We start from the raw sequence: 25,031 nt of genomic DNA, 5'->3' as shown, positions 1-25,031 counted from the left end.
TGCAAGGAAGCTTATTATCAGTATTATCACAGTCGCGGGCAATCCAGTTTTATTCTCCCATCTTCCCAATGGTCAGCATCAAACCAATCACACGCACACCTTTCACTGTCAAAGTCAGGTAATGAAATGTGCCCTCGGTCGCCCGGTCGATACTAAGGAATGTAGTTTATTAGGATATAACATGCTTCATATGAAATTCCATATGAAGCTCACCCCATGGAACTGAGAAGAAAAGGGGCCCCTGAACCCTCCGGGCTCCGCAGACAGGCTCTGGGCGAGGAGGGTAAACCCCTCTGCCCCTCAGCCTGCAGCATCCTGAGACAGGACAGCGTGGCCTCACAAGTCGCTCCCCCGCTCTCCCCTCCCCGCCCCGGGGAGGCTATGAGAACCCCGGGAGCCAACATCCTAGGATGTCCTCACAGGCCCTTTCTCCTTGAGAAGCCACGGGGTCAGGGAACACTCCCTCCCCACCTCGCCCCCTGCACCGTTTACTAGTGAGCCCACGCCAGGATGAACATCCCAGCGGGCAGAGAAGACAGGCCTTTCCTCCCGGATCCCCACAGCCCCCGCCGGAGGGCTCTGCTGGCACCGGGGCTGCAGCTCCTGCAGTCCTGCTTCTGTCTGTTCCACGCTTGCTCTGGCTCCAAGTCAAGCTCTGAACAAGAGGGCAAAGTGCACCACCACGGGGAGTGGGTGGTGGGGTGACCGCCTGTTGCTCTGCTCAAGTGTGTCCAGCCTGAGCCCAGGGCACACCCTGGTATCCAATCTGCATGCCTCGGGATCCCTTCCTGGTGGAAATTCCCCAGCCTGCGAGCAAGCTGGCCTCCCTGCTCAGGCACACCGACGTCACTTCCTTTGGGTTGGCCTGAGCACACCTGTTTGGAGACTCTATCTGGGCCATCGGTGCAGGTTCTAATGCTGATGAGAGAGAGGGCTCCCCTGCTTTCCCCCTGGTGCTTCCTGGGCCAATGGCTGGGGGTCCCCAGGATGCACGTTCAGGCCCCCTCCTCCACCTGGTGAGGCTCCAGGTGGCTCTCTGGGGTGTCCGCAGCCACAGGAAGGCAGCACGATGCTCCTTCCTCCAACCCCCAGTGGGATGCCTCCCTGGCCGAGGTTCCAGGGCCACCTACAGGCTCCATGTCTTCATGCAAATATACGAATTTAATAAATGTGTTTTCTTTTTTTAATCCTCCCCTCAGAAAAGCTCCTAAACACCAAAATTAAAGCGATTCAGAATTTGTTAACATTTTTTAAACTACAGAAGTAAAATTAGCAAAAACAAAGACCAGCGGAAAAAAAGGGAAGGCTACGGGTATATCTTGGCAGGAAGGTTCAAAGAACTGCACCCTTTACCTTACATTTTAACGATGCCTAGACACGTAATTAACTGTGTGACCACGGTCTGTCTCCACCACACGACTCTCACTGACTGACCCTCTCCCAACAGCCGGGACCCACCTGCCGCCCGTCTGATGACCGGTTTGACTCGTCCCACCTTCGATTTACTTAGATCCACAGACTGGCCTTACCTTGGCCAGAGCAGCATATGCGAGTCCAAGTATCCCATTCCATTTGATCCCAGGCAGAAAGAAATTCTCAGACTCAAAGATAGTGGCAATGTTGACAAGGAAGGAGCTGTTGAAGCCTTTGGGGATGGTGACAAAGTCCTCCCCGACAAAGCCGGTCCAGCTCCCTTGCGTGTACTTCACGGTGACATCAAAGCCCTTGGAGCGGTACGTACTGGACCTGGAGAAGGAAAAGAAAAGGCCTGGTCCTCACCCGCGTGTCCGTGTCCAGACAAGGTGGCCGGGCCCATGGCAAAGACAACCCTCCAAAGCACAGGAAAGCGACCACATGCAACCCTTCATAGTTGATAGAGTTCCTGTCGACAAAGTGACATATCCCACAACACATCATCACGAACATTTGGGAGTATTTCTGTGCCACATGGTGGGGTGGGGTGGGTTGGGGTGGGGGACTGGGGTCGACACATAACCCCGAGTTTAACATCTGCCCGAGTAAAGGCCGTAAGCCAGGTGCTTTACTTAACCGCATTTGCCTTTGAAGGCACAAGCCAGTCTGGGCACCCATCCGGCCCCGTGGCTTTGCAGGGTCCCTGCGCTGCTGTTCTGTGACCCAGGGAGGGGCCCGCAGCGGCCTCGGGTTCGGATTCCCACGCGCAACCAATGTGACAAGTAAAGACCAAGCCTCCGCCACCACAGCACTGCTCCTCAGGCCCACATTTCCTCCGGATGTCACAGGCTCCTTCTCACTGCTGTCCCCACGCCCCGAAGCGCATTACACTCAAACACCAAAATAGGGGAGGGGGGTACGGCTAGTGGCCGTACACGAATGTGTGCACTGTGACACCAATTGCTGTGGCACCATCTGCAGTCCTGCATGCACCCGGCCCTAGGCGTAAGAGCTACTGAAACAGATGAGAATCCCGCTCTGGGGCTTTCAGAGACCGACAGTAAACACACGAATACATAAAATTCCATTCAGGGTAGCAATAAAGAGTGGAAGGACTCCCCAGGGCGTAAAGTGGGCGTAAAGAGTGGAAGGACTCCCCAGAGGCAGGGACTTGGCGGTCGCCCAGGCCTCTGCAATCCAACCACATCTGTGTGAGCCCTGCATAAACACAGTGAGTCCCGTGGGAAGGACGTTCCGGAGGGAGGACAGTAGGTGTCAGGGCCCTGGGGTATCCAAACCTCCAGCCATCTGAGTTTGAAAACTCTGCTGGTTTATAGGAAGGGACCCAAAGAACGTCTGTAGGCAAGTATCTAAGCACTCAAAACCGAACTCACCCGAGGAAAAACAGTCAAGTTCCTAAGAGAAGGGTCAGGTCACCAAACAGATCACTGTCAAGTGCTCCTGCTTGCCCGCCGTCTTCACTCACTGCCTTAACACTGAGCCTCTGAACACGACGTCTTTGCCATAGGACTGTAAGAACCAGGGCAATCTTGCCTGGGGTCCGGAAGGAAGTGAAGTCAGAGATGATACAACCCCTTCTTGGGGCGCACATTGCTTATGCTTTAACTATGCTAACAGTCTTTAATTCAGTAGCGGCACTTCTGAGAATCTGATCCCAAGGGAAACACCCACGATGCAGATGGAGATCCCGCGACAAAGACGGTCATTATGTTTTATTTATAATAGCAAACAGTTGGAAACAACCTCAATGCCCAGGAGAAAGGGAACAGTTCAGGAAACCATAGTGCATCGAGATGATGGACTATGATGTAGCACCACAAAATGCGACGGAAAGGGTCATTCTTCTCAATGGCACAGAAATAAGGTGAAAGAAGACTTTTCAGCGGCTCCCTCTGGGTGGTGGGGATAGTGAGGAAGACTCCCTTTGTGGTCAGGGCTGTCTATAGGGTTTCTGCATACCTTTCATAATCAGAAGGAAAAAAAACGTCTGGCAGATACATTTTGGAGAAAAATTTAATTTATGCTAACTTCATAATGGGATACAGTATATGAAGAATGAGAAATTTTAATATTTGCCGTCTTAGCTCACTCTGCCATGATCTTAAAGAGCATCTGGGGGCACCCGGGTGGCTCAGCGGTTGAGCGTCTGCCTTCGGCTCAGGGCGTGATCCTGGGATCCCAGGATCAAGTCCCGCATCGGGCTCCTTGCAGGGAGCCTGCTTCTCCCTCTGCAAGTGTCTCTGCCTCTCTCATGAATAAATAAAATCTTAAAAAAAGGAGGCGGGGAGACAACAGCATTGAGTGAATGCCTAGTGTGTGCATGAGGGCAGTCACAGACAGAAGAGCGGGAGTGGATGGGTCCAGGCACACAGAAAGCTAGGTCACCCATCAGAAGTCACACTGGTAGGGCAGTCAGGGCAGTCAACCAAGGGGACTGGAAGGTCGCTGTATTGCCAACTTTACTGCCAGCACCAATTCAGGTGTATGTGCTACACATCCAGGGCTTCACACATTTACGAACAGCAATGAACCTACTGAATCGGGACAACGTGGGGCCATTCCTCAGGGCCACAAACGCAGCACTGCTAACAGAAGAGGCGATTTGGAAATGCTCAGAGAACGGGATCCAGCCCAGGGTGCGCACACTTTTCCCGTCAAGGGCTAGAAAACAACTTTTACCTCTTGTGGGTCGCGTGACCTCCCCAGCTCTGCAAGTATGAGGAGGAAGCAGCCACGGACGATACATAGAACAAACGTGCACTGCTGTGCTCTAATAAGGTTTTATTAACAGAAAGGGCAGGTTGGACGTAGCCCATGGGTCCTCGTTGGCCAACCCCTGATCTGAAAGATTAGCTCTCTCCCCAACACAGTGTCAACTACCATGACTTTCTTTGGAGAAGTTGTTTTATTCTTACTCTGCCCACACTACAGAACACTCGTTAGCATCTGCTAACATCTAAGAGCCTGACGCAGCCTCTTAGGTGTATGTGGAGTGTGTCTCCTACACTCCCTAGTCCCCTCACAGCAGGGAGCATTCTGGATTTCCTGGTGCCACTTGCAGGATTGAGAGGCCATGGATGGTACACGGCCCGGGTTCAACCCCTCGTTCGACAACTCAGCTGTGTGACCCTGGGCCAGGTTACATAACCTCTCTGTGCCTCCACCGCCTCAAGTGAAAAAGGAAGACCATGTAGTACCACACCTCTCATGGGGTTAATCTTGAAGACCAGGAGAGTAAGCTCTGGAAAGCGTTTAGAACAAAACCCAGGGACATAGCAGGTGTGCAACAAAAACCACTGTTATAATTACCCAATCACCTGCTGCCTTTATTCAACCTATGAACTACTATCAGAAAATGTAAGAATGTTTTTTTCCTGAGTGCCTGGGTGGCTCAGTTGGTTGAGCATCCAACTCTTGATTTCGGCTCAAGTCATGACCTCAGGGTCATGGGATCGAGCCCTGAGTGTGTGTGTGGGTGGGGGGTCCACGCTCAGCAGGGGGGGTCTTCTTGAGACTGTCCCTCCCTGTCTGCCCCTCCCTCGTGCACTCTCTTTAAAAAAATAATAATAAATCAGGACGCCTGGGTAGCTCAGCAGTTGAGCGTCTGCCTTTGGTTCAGGTCATGATCCAGGGGTCCTGGGATCTAGTCCCACATCGGGCTCCTCATGGGGAGCCTGCTTATCCCTCTGCCTATGTCTCTGCCTCTCTCTGTTTCTCATGAATAAATAAAATCCTTAAATAGTAATAATAAATCTTTAAAAAATTATTTTTCCTGTAAATGCTCCTGTAGTTACTCTTACTGAATACCCAAAACAGTCTCATTTAGAAGTCCAACCATTCCCACAGGAAGGGGCAAGTCTGTCATTTGACTCCGTCAAGGTGGCTGGGAGCAGTGGAGGGGTCTTCTCGGATTCTAAAGGCAGAGTTCTCCCACAGTCCAGAGCGGTGCCGCCCAACAGACCTGGCTGCGGTGACAGAAATATTACCTATCTACGCTGTCCAACTCGGTAGCCACAGGTGCACTGAGCCCTCAAATACGATCACACAGTGACTGAAGAGGTCAACTTCTTACTTCATCTAATGCTAGGTAAATTTAAATAGCCACGTGTGGCTAGCGGCTACCCTTGCAGAAAGCAGAGTTCTAGATAACGCGAGGAAAAAGTGAACGTGCACTCTCTGAGCTCCTTGAATGAAACCTCAGAGAGCAAAAACCCCAGTGATGAACTGTAAGTAACTCTGAGGGTTATCGACGTATAGTTTCCAGCACTACATTTTAAAAAAACAAAAACGTTCCTCCGTCTTCATGCTCCAACATCCTACTTGCTGGCACTGAAATGCTCTGGCTCTCAACTGCTCTGCACGTTAATTAACTATTGAGAGAGAACCCCAGATTGCCTCCTCCCGTGGCATTCATTCCGGGTGCTCAGAAACAACAATCAATCAAGGATGCAGGGAGCCACGAAAAAGTCCACTCACAGCAATAAAATCACACAGAACCAAGTTCAAGCAGCATTCTGCTTCTGATAGGAGGGTTGAGGACACACAGGCGTGAAAAGTGAAATCAATGAACAGAGGAGAAGAGCGCCACTGAACAATTTATTGTTTGAAAAGAAACCCACTGTTGTTTGCAGAGGACATAAAAAAAAAAAAGAGAAGGTGGAAGGGCCGATTTCAGAAGAGGGGAGTCCTGGGGTCTGCTCTGGTCCTCCTAAGCCGCCCCACCCAGGGCACGCGGAGTCTCCTAAAGAATGCAGCCAGGGGCTCTCGTGCATGTTTGGGGGTTTGGAACCTATCTTCAGGGTTAGTGGACTGGCCCACGTTGACCGGATACTACCCTTCTTCTCCGCTCAGGGTCTAGAAGTGACCAGACCAGAGTGGACGGGGCCACTGATGCCTGCCCAGCCTGGAGGTTCATCAACACCCTCAACAATGGCCAACGCTGGGTGGACTCCAACAGTCGCCTCTGGGACAAGCAAACAATGGGTGGGTCCGAGAAATGATCTCAATCATCAGGCACAAATGCCTGCTATCATCACAAGGAGAGATGAGGCATTTCTCAGGGGGCTCAGGGGTCCGGCTCAGCATCCTTAAGAAGGCCACCGGCTAATTCCCTAACATCCTAACACTACGCCCAAGCATCAGTTGAGGAAAATAAACTGGTCCCTTGCCACAACTACTCTGTGGGTTTTCCCCCCAGATGGCGTACGGGGAGGAGGAGACATTTTAATTTCCCCGAATAGTTTACTACAAGGCCAGGGGAACGGGTATATTGGATCTTCAATCAAGCCAACTGGCTGGCGGCTATTTTACTGGCTAAAAAAGAAGTACATCTAAAGGAATACACAATCTTCTTTTTGCCATGTAGAAATTCATTGGAACATTCACCACCATGAAAAGAGGGCCTCTGATGGGAAGAAGCTACACAAATGATGAATGGGTAGCCTGACGGCTCATTCCATAAATCAAAGAGCTCCTGTCAAAGAACCCCAAGCCAAATCTCCAATTACTGGGAAATGTTTCAGGAAGCATTAAACCTGAATATCCAGATACTGGGGGGAGGGGGGGTAGAGGTGTGGGGGGGCTGGGGACGGACTTGAATCAGAAGCTGACAAACCCAACCAGAAACCTTATTATAACTAAGGGAGATCAGAGGGACAAGCAAACACAGAAGCATCACAGGGCAGGGAGCTACAGGCTCAGAAAAGAACCCTTTGTCAGAAATCGGGAAGGGAAGTGAGAACGTTCTCGTGGCTTCCGTTAAACACAGTGGTGGAAAAGCACACGCCTTAGGCCAACTGGAAAGTCAGCTGAGAGTAATACGCAAACCAGTGATACATCATTTACACAGAAAATGTTCCCATCTTCGCAATATGACATCTGTGTCCAGTAGAAGCCTGTGAGAAGCACGGGATTGGGGGGCAAAGAACCAACAGAGAAAGGGAGAGAAAAGAAAGTTAACGCAAATCACAGCAGGCACTTCACCTGCGAAACCCCCACCGTCAGGAGGGGTGCCGCCGATGGAACGGAACTTGCCCCAGACTCAGAACCGTGATGCTTCCCCTCTGATGCGGCTAAGAAGACACCTGACAGCCCTGTGGATGAACAGTTCTCTTAAAAGAAGGACGGAGGCCCAGGGCGCGGCCCCATAAGGGTACTAAGCACATTTCGGCAACACCTGCCAGCACCAGGCGGGCTGACATCTGGGCAGCAGAGCCTGGGGCTTCCTGCACCCCCCAGTGGGTTCTGGGACTTCTCTATTTGCCCATGCACGGGGAGTCCAGGAGAACCCCGACCGTCCCAAAAGCTGGTAGGGAGCCCTCAGCTCTCCTGTGGAGTTAGCAAGAGGGAAGGCCTAGGCATCGTCGGAACTATAGGCCTTCCCATGAGTTTTCACGTTTAATCAGGCTTGACGCTTAAGTATGAAAAACAAGAACCACCTGACCACACACCTGGCCAGCAAGGTGAGCAGGTTAAGTCAGAAAGACATGTCTTGGGGGCGCCCGGGTGGCTCAGTGGTGGCTCAGTCGGTTAAGCATCTGACTCTTGATTTCGGCTCAGGTCACGATCTCAGGGTCGTGGAATCAAGCCCCACCTCAGGCTCCATGCTCAGCACAGAGTCTGCTTGAGGTTCTCTCTCTCTCCCTCTGCCCCTCCCCATCTCACTCTCTCTTTCTCACAAATAAGTATTTTTTTAAATATTTTATTTACTTATTCATGAGAGACACAGAGAGAGAGAGAGAGAGACAGAGGCAGAGACATAGGCAGAGGGAGAAGCAGGCTCCGTGCAGGGAGCCCGACATGGGACTCGATCCCGGGTCTCCAGGATCACACCCTGGGCTGAAGGCAGACCACTAAGCCACAAATAAGTATTAAAAAAAAAAAAAAAAAAAGACGTGTCCCGCTGAAGCCTGAGACAGAACCACAGTTCAACCAAACCATGAACAAAGTAGAAGGTGAATAAGCCACCAGTAGCCTCCAGTCGATTAAATATTGCACACGTATTAAACGTACACAGTATTTGTAACACTATGATCTGCCCTCGAGTGTTTCAGTGCCTGCATCCGTGTGACGAAAGGGTGACTGGCTTGCAAAGTGCCCTTTGGCCTTGACGGATTCCAGGCTGCAGGTGTGTGCCAAAGAACTACGGCTGACTCACTGGGGAGCAAATGCTCATTCCCAGGGCTCAAGCTGCTAAATGCTGCAAGCCCCCGGAGATGCTCACGGCCCGTGCACCCCTACCTCACGGACCCCTGCTGCAGTCGACTCAGAGCGTGCAGAGCGTGCACAGATCAAGGTGCTACCTACCTTCCTCCACGTGACCTCTTCTCATTCTCTCAATTATGGCATCAGGGCCTTTAGACGTACGTACGCAGGCAAGTGATACTACCTTTGCGTCTCATTCAGGGCATTACAGAGTACTTGCTACAAAAGGGGGGTGGCACCAGGGCTGAAGGTCTGGGAACCGCTGACCTAGAAGCTGGAACTTGGATCTCCCATGCTATGCGAGTAGAGTAAAATCGAGGTCTCGACCAACTGGAAGTTCTGCTCCATGATTATGATGAACCAGCTTGGGGACAGGTGGCTGTGGAGGGGCAGGGGATGTGGAAGGACCGCCCAACAGAATGGGAAAGGGCAGAGGGGACCTCCCTCCCCTTGCATACACACAGAAACAGCCCTTCCCCCACCACGCAGGTATCTGTGGCCACAGTGATGCTCAAGGCACATCTGAGTCTTCTCTGTCATAAGGAGTCCCTGGCCAGGAAGTTCATCCTGGAATGTCAATGACGAAGGGTCATCAACACACAGAGTCGTACACTAAATGACAGGCTCTTCGAACAAGGGCCAACCGGGTACGTGGTGGCCCCCGGAGGCCTGTCTAGCACCTGCCACCACTACTCTCCAGTTGTTCATACAGGAGACCACGTCTCTGGTGCCACCAGAACAGAGACCGAGACGTGCTACCTGGAGAAGACAGAAGGGCCCTTCCCACCCCAGGCTAGCTGTCCTGCCCTGTCCAAGTGGCCTGCCATTTCCAGAAGGCCAATTACTCAGTTGTTACATTCCCCCACCGAAAGTGGGGGTTTGTTCTCTGGAAGAAAGAGGGGGGACGAGGCAAGTGAGCCGGGAGACAGGAAGGGGACGGCAGGGACTTTAGTGAGGAAGCTCGGAGTCTCACAACAGCTCACACCCCTGGAAAGCAAACCACTGGTAATTTGTTTAATCTGAGTTTCAATTTTAGGGTCACAAAAACAGATGTGAAATCACCCTGCACCTCCGGGAGACAGTGACTCTGGCCCCACGGGCTCCCCAGGAGCTGAAGGATGCCTCGAGGTCCTAGTGGGCTTCCCCCGAGCTCATGCTGGGCTCCCCGATGCCAGACCATGCAGAGACCTCCGTCCAGGTGCACACCCCGCCCTGGGACGGCAGGCTCGGAGCCTGTCCCTGGCCTGAATGCTCTGCGTTCCGTCCCCTGTGAGCCACAGATTTCTCACACCAGGAACCCTCCTTGCACAGAAGTGGTTTCAATGAACCACACTTTGACCACTGCTGAACCTCGGGGCAACACAAAGGTGGTTCTCCAAGAACCCCAGGCCGCTGCCCAGAACAGCCTCGTGCTCACACCTGATGCCCTGTCCCTGCTCCAGCTCACCGCCCCTCAATGACCATCAGAGGACGGTGTGCGCTCTGCAGTCAGGTGCAACTACACAACTTCCAGCACACTCGCATTTTCAGAGGGTAAATGTCATGAGCATGTACCACAGCCACTAGGAGAATCCTCCCCTGGAATGCCCTGGAAGGAGCCCGTACAGATGCATACACACATGCCCAGACAACTACAGCAGCCACAGAAAAACACAACCACACACACACATTACCCATATACACAGACGTCTACACAAACACACAACCAGACACACATATGCAGACATCTACACAGACACACAACCATATACACAGAGATATGTACATATGCACAGATGTCTATCCAAATATGCACACAACCATATATAAGCATATGCAAACTATCAACACACGCACACAAATATACACACAATCATATACACACACAGATATCGACATATACAGAGGTCTACACAGAGACACAGACACACAACCATATACACATATGCAGATACCTATACACATACACAAATACATAGACACGGACATATGACCACATGCACATACACACAAATATACACAACCATAAGTACATGCAAGCATCTACACACAATTCATACACCACACACACAGTCGCAGAGATGTCTACACAAATACATACAAATATGCACACAACCATATATGCACATGCAAATTACACAAACACACACATGCATGCAAATAAACGCATAATCACACACACATAAGTATCTACATATACACAGATGTGTACAGACACACAAATAGACGCACCACCATATACAAATATATATACGACCAAATACACATATGCCGATTTCCACAGATACACACACAGATATACGACCACATGCACAGACAAATACATACAAAACCATAAACCATTGCAAACATCTACACGTACAAATACGTATGCCATACACACAGACACAGATGTCTACACAAATATGCACACAACCACAGACACGTCCCCACAGATACCTACACATACAAAAATGCACACAACCATACACACAGACATCTATCTACACAGACACACAAACATAGCCATACACAGCCCCCCCCTCAAGTGATGCAGACTCTGGGCTTCTCCTGTCCACGCGTATTCTCAAGCACTGGTGTGGCGCCCCGAAACCCCGCCATGCCCAGCCGCTCACCCCTCACTCACCTGTCCGCGTCGAAGTACGAGTCTGTGTAAGAATGCGGGGCGCCCGCCACGGCGAAGTTGCTGCTTCCAGTGTCAACGAGAATCTGCAGCTTTGATTTGCAAGGGAAAAACAGACACGATCAGGTGGCGTGAATAAGGCAACGCTCTTGAATAATTCTCTCAAAAACTAAGCCCCAAGAACGATGTATTATTCGGGGGAAAAAAACTTGGATTAGAAATTCTTTTTAAATGCGGCTTTGGAATGGAAATCTGAACGTGATCCATTAAGAAGTTTAGAGCAGGGAGGGGGATCGGCTTTGCTTCCAATACACACTAGGCCTGAAAAGAAGGTACATTCAAGGGGCGCCTGGGTGTCTCGGTCGGGTAAGCGTCTGCCTTTGGCTCAGGTCGTGATCCCGGGGGGTCCTGGGTTCAAGTCCCACATCGGGCTTCCTGCATGGAGCCTGCTTTTCCCTCTGCCTATGTCTCTGCCTCTCTCTCTGTATCTCTCATGAATAAGTAAATAAAATATTAAAAAAAAAAAACAAAGATGATAGAAGTCACTTTCTACACCTTAACCTTAGAGGTGAATTCTGCTCTTCATCTGCATTTACTAACAGAGTCACTAGAAGAGGTGCAAGCTTCACTCCCCTACAGAGAGGTCTGCATATTTCAGACAGCACGTAGTCTGAATAAAAATGACCTGGTTCCCCATTCAAATATTTGATGCCCAACAGCCCTAAGCTCCCAAACTACAACGTGGATTGGACTGCATCTGAGTTTCTCATCAACGTGCAAAGGGGTGCCAAGCAAGTGTGCACGTACTTGGATTTGACGGGAGAGGAGCTGGCGATGCAGGGGGATCTCGTGAGCACCCAGCAGTCAGAACAGGTGACCTCTGCATGCAGGTCAGTGGGACGGGCCAGATATTCCCACAGGGCAGAGTTCTCTGCTCCTGGACACTCTCGTCTTCAGTGGCTCCCCATGACATGATCCTCAAAGCGAGCGCATCAGAATCTCTGTGCAGGTTTTTTTTTTAAGTAGGATCCCTGCCCCATGTGAAGCCCAACTTGGGGCTTGAACTCATGACCCTGAGATCAAGACCTGAGCTGAGATCAAGAATCAGAACCTGAACTCACTAAACTACCCAAGCACCCTTCTGTGCAGGTTTTTTTTTTTTTTTTTTTTTAATCCCCTCAACTTCAATTCTTTTGAGGGATGAGTTCATCCCGTCTACATCCAATGGAAGCATGTTTCTTAATCCTGTGGCTTCCCACGTCACATTTCCATTTTGATCCTGTGGTTTATGTTTTCACGGGGGCCTCACACTTAGGATGGCTGATGAAATCCATGGTGGTGATGGTTTCAACCTCCAGCACCTCTGCCCTTCCAGAGGAGAGGCTGGACTCCTTCTCTCCTCCCAGGCTGGTTTCCCAACCTGGGAGCTTTCCCAAGTCACTCAGGTGTGGTCCAAAGGGGCTTGGTATGCATACCAAAAGAATCCTTTAATCAGTCCCCTCCCTGGGGGAATTCTTAAGGTTTCTGGAGCTCAGCCAGGAGCTAGAATAAGACCAAATATAGATTTCTTCCTGTAAATCACAGTATCACATATGGCCAATGTGAGAACAGCCACGATGGGACCTTTACCCATCTGGGGAATCAAGTTCCAAAATGCAGCTTGTCGAGCACCAAGGCTTTAGTCCCAAGAGCAGACACTGGATGCAAGCGTACGTAAGTTCATCCATGCAACTCACAGGGTCCTGTGTCCAGATTTAAAGGGTTCCTGGGGGCAAGATGAGCTTTCCAAGTGGCCTGGATGAAAGCGGGTGAAGTTTGAGAAAGGAAAAACCAACAGGACTCCCTCATGAGGCCAAACAGAGAATTCCACACCTTTAAAGGAAGAAAGTGGGGGCACCTGGGGTGGCTCAGTCAGTTGGGTCTGCCTTCAGCTCAGGTCATGATCCCAGGGTGCCGGGATCGAGTCCTGCGTCAGGTTTCCTGCTCATCAAGCAGGCTGCTTCTCTCTCTGTCTCCCTCTGCCCCTCCCCACAGCTCGTTCTCTCTCTCAGATAAATAAAATATTTTAAAAATTAAAAAAAAAAAAGCAGAGAGTGTGACTGAGTATATGCAGCAAGACACACATCAATCACCCAAAAAATACAAAACAAAACCAAAAACCAATTGCACAACAGTGAGGACTGCTTCATCAGTATTAAAAGTCACAGACAATCAAAGATCTAGATTCCTGAACATGAGCATCCTTCCTGCCCACGCTCGTGGTCGATCAGGAAAGCGTGCCAGCTCCATGAGTGTTTCTGGGTCTCCGTGCACCCCACCGCCCCCCAGCAGGCCGTGTATAGACAGGCCAGCCGCTGGGGCATCCCACATCTACACCAAATGCTCCTGCACAACACGGTGTGGTCAGAAGGACACAAGACGACTGTCCTTGACATAATGGCCCCAGTGACCAGGGACTTTCTGGGTAGATTCCCTCCCACAGCCTCCGCATCATACCAGAACCGGGTGCTTTCACACACCCCCACCCTTACTCCTACCAGAACACACAATGCCCCCCTGTGCAAAAGCAGAGAACACAAAAGCGGAGAAAGCTGCACCAGAATACAGATTGTATTATTTTACACATGCACAAATCCTAACCGTCCAGCCCAGGCATTCGGGACAACACAGCTCCTTCAGTAGGGGCCACCCTGCAAGAAAATTCATTTTGGAGTCATGGCTTTGGCAAAGCAGGCCACCCCGGCTGTTGCTAGAGTGTTAAGATTCGAGGAGAGAGATCGCCCCAAAAGATGAGGCAGCCCAAAGACAGGAAAGGGATGGATGTCCAAGGGTGAACCCCACGGGTCGTGTTTCAAGTGACATTTCTGCACACCAGACAAGCCAATACCTTCTCCCGTGTGCCGACGCCAGAAGCAGAGTTGACTTCCAGCCAGAGCCAAGCCTCCCTCCGGGTAGGAGTCTCAACCACAGAGGAAGAAGCTCAGTGCCCCCTGCCCTATACATCTCACCCCCACATGCTCTGAAAGGGCTGGACCTCCAAGGCTCAGGGTGCGGTCCTGTTAGCCTGACTGCACACGCCTGCACCGACCTCTTCGGCTTCCTTCATCCCCAGCTTCCCGAATCATCTCCCACCTCCTTGGGTTCAAGTCCACACATATGATGGCCTAATCCTGGAACATGTCGCCCAGCCCCATCACGGGACATTGAAAATGCACACATTGTCTCTCAAACCCAGGGAACGTTTGCATTTTCAAAACACAACAGGAAATGACTTAGGGCTGAAGATAGGGGCCCCTGGGTGGTTCATCCGGGGAAACATCCGCCTTTGGCTCAGGTCATGCTCCTGGGGTCCTGGGATCGAGGTTCCCCACTCAGGGGGGAGTTTGCTTCTCCCTTGGTCTCTAATAAAATCTTTTTTTTTTTTTTTAAGTGCTGAAGAAAGACCACGTCCCACTTCACACCAGGGTTGCAGACATGCCCATCCCAGAGGTAGGAGTCCCTCTTCCCTCCCAATGGTGGGGAAGTCGCCTTCTGTTTCTTCTAGAACACAGCCACGTGTGACGTGAGGAGCTGGGGCCTGTATTCCGAGGGCTGCTGGCCTTCAGCACAGCAGGCCTCCGGGAGGGTAAGCCACAGACACAGGCCCTGCAGAGCTAGGAACCCAGCAGGGAGGAAAGAAATGTCCATAGGCCTGTCCTCAAAGCTGCCTACGGTCCAGGTCAAAAGGCCCAGGAAAGTTCAGAACTGCAGGACTTGACAGGACAAGTTTTTTGTTTGTTTGTTTGTTTGTTTGTTTGTTTGTTTTTTTGGTCACTTCTTAGATTCAGCAAAACCCCAAACATACTCTCTGGAGCTTCTGCCCTTACCCCTGTCACTGGCAAGCATCAGTGAGTTAGCTGGGGTCTGGATTCCTCACCTCCCTTCCCTCATCAACTCTGCCTTACGGTGCCAGCGCCGGCGGGGCTCACTGGTGACCCCCGAGGTCCCAGCCTGCTCGTGAGGCTACAAGCAGCACCAGCCCCTACTCACCAGCCTTCTGGAAGCCTCAGAAACACCACCTTCCTGGGTTTCCCACCATAGCCCCTCCATTCTCACCCCCCCTGTGGTTATCTCCCTCCTCTGTGCTCTTGGAAACCCTTTACACATCATTCCTGGGAATTCTGGGTCCCCAGACCCTGGTGCACCATTTCCACGCTGGATGGAGTCCAACTGTGTTCTCCAGATGACTCCCCAGCACAGGGCACCCTGTGGGAGGGCGGGGCCTGGGTGTGGTTTGTGCTCCGTCTCCAGCACCTTGGACAGCAGCCAGGACACAGTAGGTGCTCAATAAACAGCCACTGACTACGTCATGGTGGGGACAGAGAAACCTTTACTGAGTGGCCACAAAGTAGCAGATCTGCATATTCTGGGCTAAAGAAACAGGTTTCTTTTTTTGGAAAAGTTATTCATTTATTAGACAAGTCTGTACTGCACACCTATGAATTATGCACAAAAAGGTCAAGAAGGCAAAAGATTCTTAGACCATCTATTCTAAGAGACGAGAGATGTGTGAGAATCCCACCACCCCCAAAGCAAACACTTCCCTCTTAGACATGAACTTTTTCAACAATACCTTCCAGCCCCACCAGTCCTGCCTGGACCTGCACGATGCCATCCTACAAAATAATCCTGAAACAGGAACAGCCATTCTGTACAAGTTACCGGTGGGCGGGAACTGGGCAGGTTTCGAATGTGAACGGGCAGTTTGTCTTCACGTCAAGGAGCTTCTCTACTGTCCTTGGTGGCCACCAACACAAACTCCATGACACCCAACAGACCTCCGGCCAAGGGCTCGTTCTGGAGCAACTTGACTCTAGCAGTTTCTTCAGGACGTTCTCTTTAGGAGTCTTCTCGGGGACACTCAGGACTTCATCCTCAGGCCCTGCCTAGACAAAGCTCACTCATTTTTAAGATGGCCCATTGTGTGGGGTTTTATTTTCCTCATTTTGTGTTGGCGTGATTCTGACAGGCACTCCTGGTGGTCTGGGTCTTTACTTGGCTTCCCATTCCTCCAAACTGCAACCTTTTCTTTTCTTTTTTAAAAAGATTTATTTGACAGAGAGGGAGAGCGCAAGCAGGGGGAGTGACCGGCAGAGGGAGAAGGAGAAGCAGACTCCCCTCTGTGCAGGGAGCCCAACGTGGGGCAGGACCTTGGTATCATGACCTGAGCTGAAGGCAGATGCCCAGCCGGCTGAGCCACCCAGGTGCCGCCCAATTGCATACCTTTTCTTTCAATGAGCTGGAAAGCAAAACACATTTTCTGGTGTCTTTTTGAAGGTCCCCTTCATGACTACAACTAACAGGAATCTGCTAATCACCTGACCTGCAGGGGCAAGAACGCACGTGAGCTAACACCTGGGAGAAGAGATGAAGGCACGGCGGCCAAGAAGCTGGAAGAAGCGGGAGAGGGCATTCCAGAGGTCAAGCTCCCGATACACGTGTGCCCAGTACTTTGGTTTTCTAGAGATGGCCTGGGCGGGCCTACTAATGTCCCAGTGGCTCTTCCAAACAGGCACACGCTTACCTCTCAGATAGCCAAGGATAACCAAAGCCAGAATCAAGAGCAAGACCCCGCAGCAACATCCAGGGCAGACCTGAAGAGCCAAGGAGCAAAGGCCCCTGGGAGCCCCCTCAAGCCAAAATATACAACATCTGGCAGATCCAGACCTCCAGTCGCTGGCTCCCTCACCCCGTGGACAGCTGGAGAGCGTGCTTCGCCACCTCCCAGAGGTCCCGGCAGCGCGGGGCTGGGCGGCTCACCGCTGGAACGGCTCCTTCCTGCCCCCACTGCCTTGCCCCCACCAGCCTCCCAGGGCAGGGAGAAACCAGGGAAGGTGGACTCATGCAAACCTTGCCTTGGGGCCTCGGGGCTCAGTGGTTGAGCACTTGCCTTTGGCTCAGGTCGTGATCCCGGGATCGAGTCCCGCATAGGGCTCCCCACAGGGAGCCTGCTTCTCCCTCTGCCTGGGTCTCTGTGTCTCTCATGAATAAATAAAGAAAATCTTTAAAAAAAAAAAACACACACAACAACAAAAAACCTTGCTTCGTGCACCCCAAACACCAAATATCCTTAAACTCAGAGACCCTGATCATAACACACACGTGCGGTCTGGAAATCTAAGAGCCTCGCAGATCTCCACATCATCTGAACCCAACACAGGGGCTGTCCCCATCTCCCTCGGTCTGTCCCTCCTCCATCACATGCACGGGGCCAATAACCTCACCGAATGCCACCCGATAAGGCAAACTGTTGCATTAAAGAGGAGTGAGTTCCGTGCCTAATTAGCGACTGGCAGCCAGAGTTCTCAGATATCACTGTCTCTTTTTCAGCAGGTTAATATAGGAAAATTAGCAGATAATTTAAATAATGGCTCATTTAACACAACGATTCCTAATTACATTAGCAGCCCATCTGCCGCAGGCCCGGCTCGCAGACCCGGGCAGCGCCCGCCCGCTTTCCAGCCCGGCCGGCGGGGCTGCTTGCCCACAGCTATTACACGTGATTACAGGCGCTGATCTTGTTAATCAGGTTCTTCCTACGCTTCGGTTCTGCAGACGAATCCCATTTACTTAAACACATCTCGTGGAAGAAAGCAAGAGTAACTGCCACACGCTGTTTCTCCACAATCTAAAATTAAGGTTGTTGTATAAAGAAGGGGGGGGGATCATTTTTCAAAGGGCTCCACTTAACACAACCAGATGTTACAGAACTTTAGCTAAGAGGAGCTTGATTACGCAATGTATTCAGGCTCCGGGTGCACGCACACTTGTGCTTTCATGACTGCAAGGGGGCCTCTACCAAAAAAACAAAAACAAAAACCACGTGCCAAGAGCCCCATGGATTCCCCGGTTTCTTTTGGAGCCACAAGTGGATGGCACAGTGAAGTTTCCCACGAATGCTCAGGGCTTGGCAGGTCAATGCTGGAGGTGGAGGTGGAAAAGAGCAGAATGTGGGGCACAGGAGGGTTGATGGGCAGGGTCCCTGTCTTAAGAACCTAAAAGTCATGGGGCGCCTGGGTGGCTCAGGGGTTGAGCATCTGCCTTCGGCTCAGGTTGTGACCCTGGGGTCCTGGGATCAAATCCCACATCGGGATCCCTGCAGGGAGCCTGCTTCTCCCTCTGCCTGTGTCTCTACCTCTCTTCTGTGCATCTCTTGTGAATAAATAAAATCTTAAAAAAAAAAAAACCCTAAAAGTCATCCATTCCCAATTCTGAATCCTTCTGGGCATGACAGTCACTGCTGCTCTCTCTGCAGTGAAAACCCATCCCTGGGGTGGTGAGGGTGGCTACCGCCGGGACGGGATGGTCTCTGAGTTTTGAAATTTTCCAGATAACCCATCCCTGTTAGGAAGATTGAGAAGGCCAAGAGTGGGGGAGATTTTTTTTTTTTTATCACACACCCACAGCCCGCAACCCTGAAACGTGCCAGCAACGACGTCCATTCACAGGATGCCGGCCTCAAGTTCATTTCCTGCCGCTGGTCCCAGGATACACTCTGCACTTTCTCTAAAGTGGAGCAGCAGGAGCGAGCAGTGACTTCAGGATCTGTTCGACCTGGATCTGAGCACTGGCTCTTCCCTGCCCCTCCCTCCTCCAGGGGGTGCACACTCTCTAAAATAAATTAATTAATTAATTAATTAATTAAATAAATAAATAAGAAAGAAAGAAAGAAAGAAAGAAAGAGAAAGAAAGAAAAAAGAAAAGAAAAGAAAAAAAAAGAAAAGAAAAGAAAAGGAGAATTCAAACAAGGCAGGCCATTTGGAATGTGGGTCTCCCCCAGTGTGCTAAACCCACCGCCCTAATGAAGCTGTGTCTGCGGGTTTCCACCTCCTGCCTAGAGACCTCCCTGGTTGGAGTTTCCTCATCCTCTGGGTTTACGTCATCCACCTGTGGCAGGATGCAACCCCACTGCCAGAGGAATGAAGGTGGATATTTCAACAGTCCTGTGTAAGAGTCACAAGGTTAGGCCTTATTCACTGATGCCAATGAAAATAATGATCTCCTTTACCATGGACAAGAAAATTCACACTAAATGGTGCTTTTTATTTTTATTTTTTTTAAGATTTATTTGAAGGAGCATGTGGAGTACATGCATGCAGGTGCACATGTCCGTACAAATGGTGGAAAGAGGGAGAGGAGAGGGGGAGAGGGTAGGAAGAGGAGGGGGGGAGGAGGGAGGGAAGGAGAGAGACAGATTGTCAAGCAGACTCCTTGCTGAGTCCAGAGTCTGACACGAGGCTTGATCTCACAACCCTAAGATCATGACCTGAGCCGAGACCAAAAGTCAGACGCTTAACCCACTGAGCCACCCAGGTGCCCCCAACAGTGCTTTTTACAGAAAGCACTACCAAAAAGTTCCAAAGCAGATTTGTCTCCATATTTGACTGTGGAGGGAGGGGAAACTTCTATTTCCAGACGGCAAGGTAGCGTCTTCCTTCCGGAGAGGTAACTGACTACTCCCCAAAACCCATTACAGGTTTCCAGGGATCTTAGGAGACGTCGTGTTAGCTAAAAATCAGCTCTTTCTGCACATTTTCCAAAAGGAGTTTAAACAGATTCTCATCAAAGGTGTAATATCTTAACTCTCAAGATATTTCCGGAGGTTCGCTAAATGCTCCCTTTTGCTCACGGGTTGGTAACCGCAATTGAAAAGCTATTTCAGATCCCATCTTTCAGAAAAGAGACACAGAATAAACTTCATCCAGGTCTCACATTCAAATATCGTCTGTTTTTACTCAATGTTAAAAAAAAAAAAAAAGAAAAAAAGAAAGACAAAGCCTATATGCACCTGCTGCAGCAAGAGGCAAGATTGCCAACTTACTGTTTTCATAAAATGGCTGTTTTTTGCTATTATTCTAGGCATTAAGATTCATTTCTTTTTTTTTAAAGACTTTTTTTTTAAGATTTTATTTATTTATTCATGAGAGACACACAGGGAGAAGCAGAGACACAGCCAGAGGGAGAAGCAGGCTCCCTGCGAGGAGCCCGATGCGGGACTTGATTCCAGGACCCCGAGATCATGACCTGAGCCAAAGGTAGATGCTCAACCACTGAGCCACCCAGGTGCCCAAGATTCATTTCTTTAATTGTGGTGAAATACACATAAAATTTGCCATCGTAACCATTTTTAAGGATACGAGGTCACTGCCATGAAGACCACTCCCGCTGGTGTACAGCCGTCACCTCTGTCCACCTCCAGAACTTGTCCATCTTCTTCTAAGCCAAACTCCATCCCCAGGAGACACAAGCTCCTCGTTCCCTCCTCCGGCCCCCAGCACCCACCGTCCATCTGACATTCTGACTCTATGAATCTGACTACTCCGGTGGAATCCACACAGTATTTCTCTTTCTGCATCTGGCATATCTCGCTGAGCACAGTGCCCTCCAGCTTGACCCACGTCGTAGCAGGTGTCAGAATGTGGGGCTGAATAATAATCCACCGTATGGACACATCACACGGTGTTGGTCCATTCATCCATCAGCAGACACTCGGGTTGCTTCCCACCTTTTGGCTGAATAATGCTGATAAGAACACAGGTGTACAAGTATCTCTTCAAAATTCTGTTTCAAGTCTTTGGGGAAGATTATTTTTTGCAATAAATAATTTGTGAGCAGCTACCACGTGCCCCGGGGCCACGGAGATAATAAAGAAGCTCCGGTGCCCTTTCCAGATCTCACCACCGAGGACCGAGACAGGAAACCAACTTTCTCTTTCATCATGATCTTCAGTCTCTGACTTGACTATGAGACCAGTGAGGAAGGAGACACTAAGTAACGAGAGATTAATTATATGACGTTGATCCACTGAATTTAAAGTTTAATTTCTAAGCCCCTGCCCCCTGCCACTCGACACACTTAAGAAAAAAATAAGTCCTGGGACGCCCGGGTGGCTCAGTGGTTGAGCGTTTGCCTTTGGTCCAGGGTGTGACCCCGGTGTCCTGGGATCAAGTCCCACATCAGGCTCCCTGCGTGGAGCCTGCTTCTCCCTCTGCCTGTGACTCTGTCTCTCCTTCTGTGTCTTTCATGAATAAATTAATAAAATCTTAAGAAAAAAAGAAAAGAAAAAAAAACAAGTCCCTCTGTTTTATGATGCGATCTGTCAAGCTACTATAATCAGTTTTAATACTGTGTGAAACACAAAAGAATTAGCACAGGACCACAGACTGCCGATCACACAACCCGTACTTGTCTACACCCTGTACTGCATTTAAAACTGATGGGCAAAAAAAATAAAAATAAAAAATAAATAAAAAAATAAAACTGATGGGCTGGGGCACCTGGGTGGCTGGAGTGCTTAAGTGTCTGCCTTTGGCTCAGGTCGTGATCCCAGGGTCCTGGGATCGAGTCCCACGTCGGGCTCCCTGCTCAGTGGGGCGTCTGCTGCTCCCTCTCCTGCTTCCCCTGCTTGTCCTCTCTCTCTCTGTCAAATAGATAAAATCTTTAAAAAATAAAAATAAAACTGATCAGCCAAATGGGTTTGCCAGGTGAGCCTCTCACAGTTTATTTTATGAAAAGACACATACAATATTACCACGAAGGGCTTTATTATTTTTTCTTTTAAGATTTCATTTATTTATTCATGAGAGACCCAGACAGAGAGGCAGAGACCCAAGCAGAGGGAGAAGCAGGCTCCCTGTGGGGAGCCCGACCTGAGACTCGATCCCAGGACCCCAGGATCACGCCCTGAAGGCAGATGCTCAACCACTGAGCCACCCAGACCTCCATTAAGGACTTTGAAATCAGAAAGAGTGACTTAAGTCCTCAGTGTCACAAAGGTACGAACACTTTCTAGCAAACGCGGACAACTACACGCAATGAGTGACGATCCAAGAATCCTCATGTTCATCTCACTGCGGGACGGGACGTAGCCCAATTTACAATGACCTCTTCTTAAAAATCTGAAGTGTTATCTCCATTTTGCATCCTCTCTGTGCCTGCTGTCTGATGGCCCAAACCTGGAATGAGTGACACAGAAAGGCCATTGTTTTGGGTTTGCCAGCCTTTGCTCATTCCAGGCCAGCCATTTAAGAAACCAGCTACTTCTATGCGGTTTGTAAAAGGCTTTGATGGTTTTTTCTCGTTAAACCCATGAGGGGGAGAAAAAAATGTTTTAATAGGCATATGGTGATCAAAGAGATCATTCTCTGCTAAAAAAGACTTTTTAAAGCCCTTCCAAGTAAATTCCTCTCAGGAAAGACATTAAATCTCCATAGATCTCCACATTTTTATGGTGTCCAGATATTTTGAAAGAATGCTAACCCAAAGGAGAAATGACAGATGCACCCCTCTTTGGTTTTTCCTCTGCAAAATACAAGTATTTTCCCAATTAGGGTACAGCACGGCCACAGAGAAACCTTCTAGAACATTCTAGAAACAGGGAAACACCAAGGTTTGGCTGGAAAGGCTGCAACATATGGACCTTGGCAAGATCTCCAGCAGAGACTTGAGAGCTCCTCTGTACCATCATTCAAGGTCACTGGTGCAGCAAACGTAGAGAAAGACACCATCCATCTCCCTAACTCCCGCCACCCACTCTGGATCCCACCATCACCCACTCAGGACAGCACACCACCAATGCCCCCAACTCTCTTCTGCATCATCTATTTGTCCCCCACCCCGCCCCCCCGCCCCCGGATCATGCCTGCTTACAAACAGGCTGTTCTATCGCCCATCCTAGGAAAGACAGCAACAGGCAACTGCCTTCACCCCAGAGCTTGTTCCAACCATGGCCCCATGCCGCCATGCTCCTGCAGTGAAGCCCCTTACAAGAGGTGTTGGCACTCACGGCTGCCAAGTCCTCATGTCCCTTCTCATTTGAACCCACAGGGCTCCAAGGCCAACCGCCAGACCTTGCATCCTTTGGCCATCGAGGGCCTGTTCCTGACTCTGTTTCCCCTGATTCTATGTCCCCTGACATAACCACCGTCGAGCTCCCCTCCTCTCTCCCTGCTGCTCCTTTTCAGGCCCCGGGACGATGCCTCCTCACCTCCCCAGCTTCCAAGGTTTGGGATGTCTCGGGCCCTGATCTTGGACCTCACCGCTCTGTCCAGGCTCATGCCCCAGGATGCTACCTCTAACTGAGGCTTCACACAGCTGCTCTGGAGTCGATGCTCAGATTTCCGTCTGTCTGGGACCCCTCGTTGGAGACCCACATGCATATTCAGCTGCTCCGGGACCACTCACCTTGCACGGCACAAAAGGGGTCTCACTTTGGCATTTCCAAAGCCAAGCTCCTCATTTCACCTTCTCGACCACATACCTCTCAGCAGCAGCAAGGCCCCCCTTCCAGCTTGTCTCTCCCCTCCTGTCCCACACAGCTCACCCATCGTGCTCCCACTGGAGCCACCCTGGGGCTCCTCCAACATGCAAGCACACATCCTTTTCAGGGCCTGTGCCCCAGCTGTTCCCATGGCCTGGAACACCCCTGCCCGCGTACTCACTCCCTCTCTCTCTCTCTTTCTCTGGGCCTCCACTCTAGTGCGTCACTGCAGGAAGACCCCTTCCCTGGCACATCCTACAGAGCTCAGGAACACTTGCCTACTCCCAGCATGCCTTCGTCTGCATTTTAATCCACCTTCCAAATAACTGCATATTTACCAGATTTGTCTGTATCTTCTCATCAAACATAGATCCGGGAAGGCCAGATCTGTTACCGCTGTGGCTCGCTGCCAAGCCCCCTGTGCCTAGAACAGGGCCTGGCAAGTACAAGTAGCCGTCGCCTCTCTGTTGGATGTGGTTAGTCATGCAGCAATGAGTGTAACTGCCTGCACAAAATAATCACCAAACTTGGACACGAGGCTAGGTTTTAATTAGGAAACATAAAAACAGGGACACCTGGGTGGCTTAGCAGTTGAGCGTCTGCCTTCGGCTCAGGGCGTGATCCTGGAGTCCCGGGATCGAATCCCACATCGGGCTCCCTGCACAGAGCCTGCTTCTCCCTCTGCCTGTGTCTCTGCCTCTCTCTCTGTGTGTCTCTCATGAATAAATACATAAAATATTTTTAAAAAAATAAAAAGAAACAAAAAAAGAAGAACTGAAATGAATCTGACAGGTCACTGTTATGTCCTTTGGTATCACCCCAGGAACTATTCTATGTAATCTCCAACCCCAAGAAGAGAACCTGGAATCCACGCTTTTAACCAGGTCCCAGGTGACGGACAACTAACCCGGGTCTGGGGACCACAGCGCAGTCCAAATCCCCCATGACACAGCACGGCCACCCGGAGCCACCCAAAAAGGCGCTGACATTTCTGCCACAATCCTCAGGGATGAGAAGCTTATTACCTGATGTCCTAACTTGTTATAAGTCTAGAGCATCCGTTCTGGCACCTGCTTCCTTTCTCAGTTTAATTCAACAAATATTTATTGAGGACCCATCCGTGCAGGTGCAATGCTCCATCCTGGGATGGATCCAGTGCCTGTCCTCATGGAACTTTCTAAAGAGTTCGCGGCACCCCTACTTCCCAGCAGACCCACGCCTGTGCTCTGTAGCAATGCCCCCTTCCATGGGGCAGCCTGTGGATTATTTGAAGTGAGAGGGTTTGGCCTCCCTAGAGCCCTCCTCCAGGACAGGCGGATGGGCCGTACATCTCCCTGGAAGCCTGCAAGTGTTGGTCACGTGACTTGACTTCCTACCCCTTCCTCATCGTGGTACCTTCTCAGGACCCCACTGAAAGTCAATATCCAGCCTTCATATCACTTTCCAGTTATCTGCTAATCAAACCTCTAATTATCGTGCTCACTTAGCACGGCC

The 25,031-nt window shown here is 50.4% G+C and overlaps 1 protein-coding gene across 1 annotated transcript in view; it reads right to left on the bottom strand.

The window, feature by feature from the left end:
• The window catches only part of BACE2 (beta-secretase 2), a 79,764-nt gene that overhangs the window by 34,772 nt on the left and 19,961 nt on the right, over positions 1-25,031 (bottom strand). The window contains exons 2-3 of the mRNA XM_038581534.1: positions 11,243-11,331; positions 1,530-1,746 (exon numbers count right to left, since the gene is read on the bottom strand). Of these exons, the coding sequence (XP_038437462.1) occupies positions 1,530-1,746; positions 11,243-11,331 (306 nt within the window). The remainder of the gene's footprint in view (positions 1-1,529; positions 1,747-11,242; positions 11,332-25,031) is intronic.

This window comes from Canis lupus, chromosome 31 (genome assembly GCF_011100685.1).
Source record: "Canis lupus familiaris isolate Mischka breed German Shepherd chromosome 31, alternate assembly UU_Cfam_GSD_1.0, whole genome shotgun sequence".
Lineage (NCBI taxonomy): Eukaryota > Metazoa > Chordata > Mammalia > Carnivora > Canidae > Canis > Canis lupus.
Note: the sequence above shows the minus strand (reverse complement) of the source record. Positions and strands in the feature narration are given on the sequence as shown.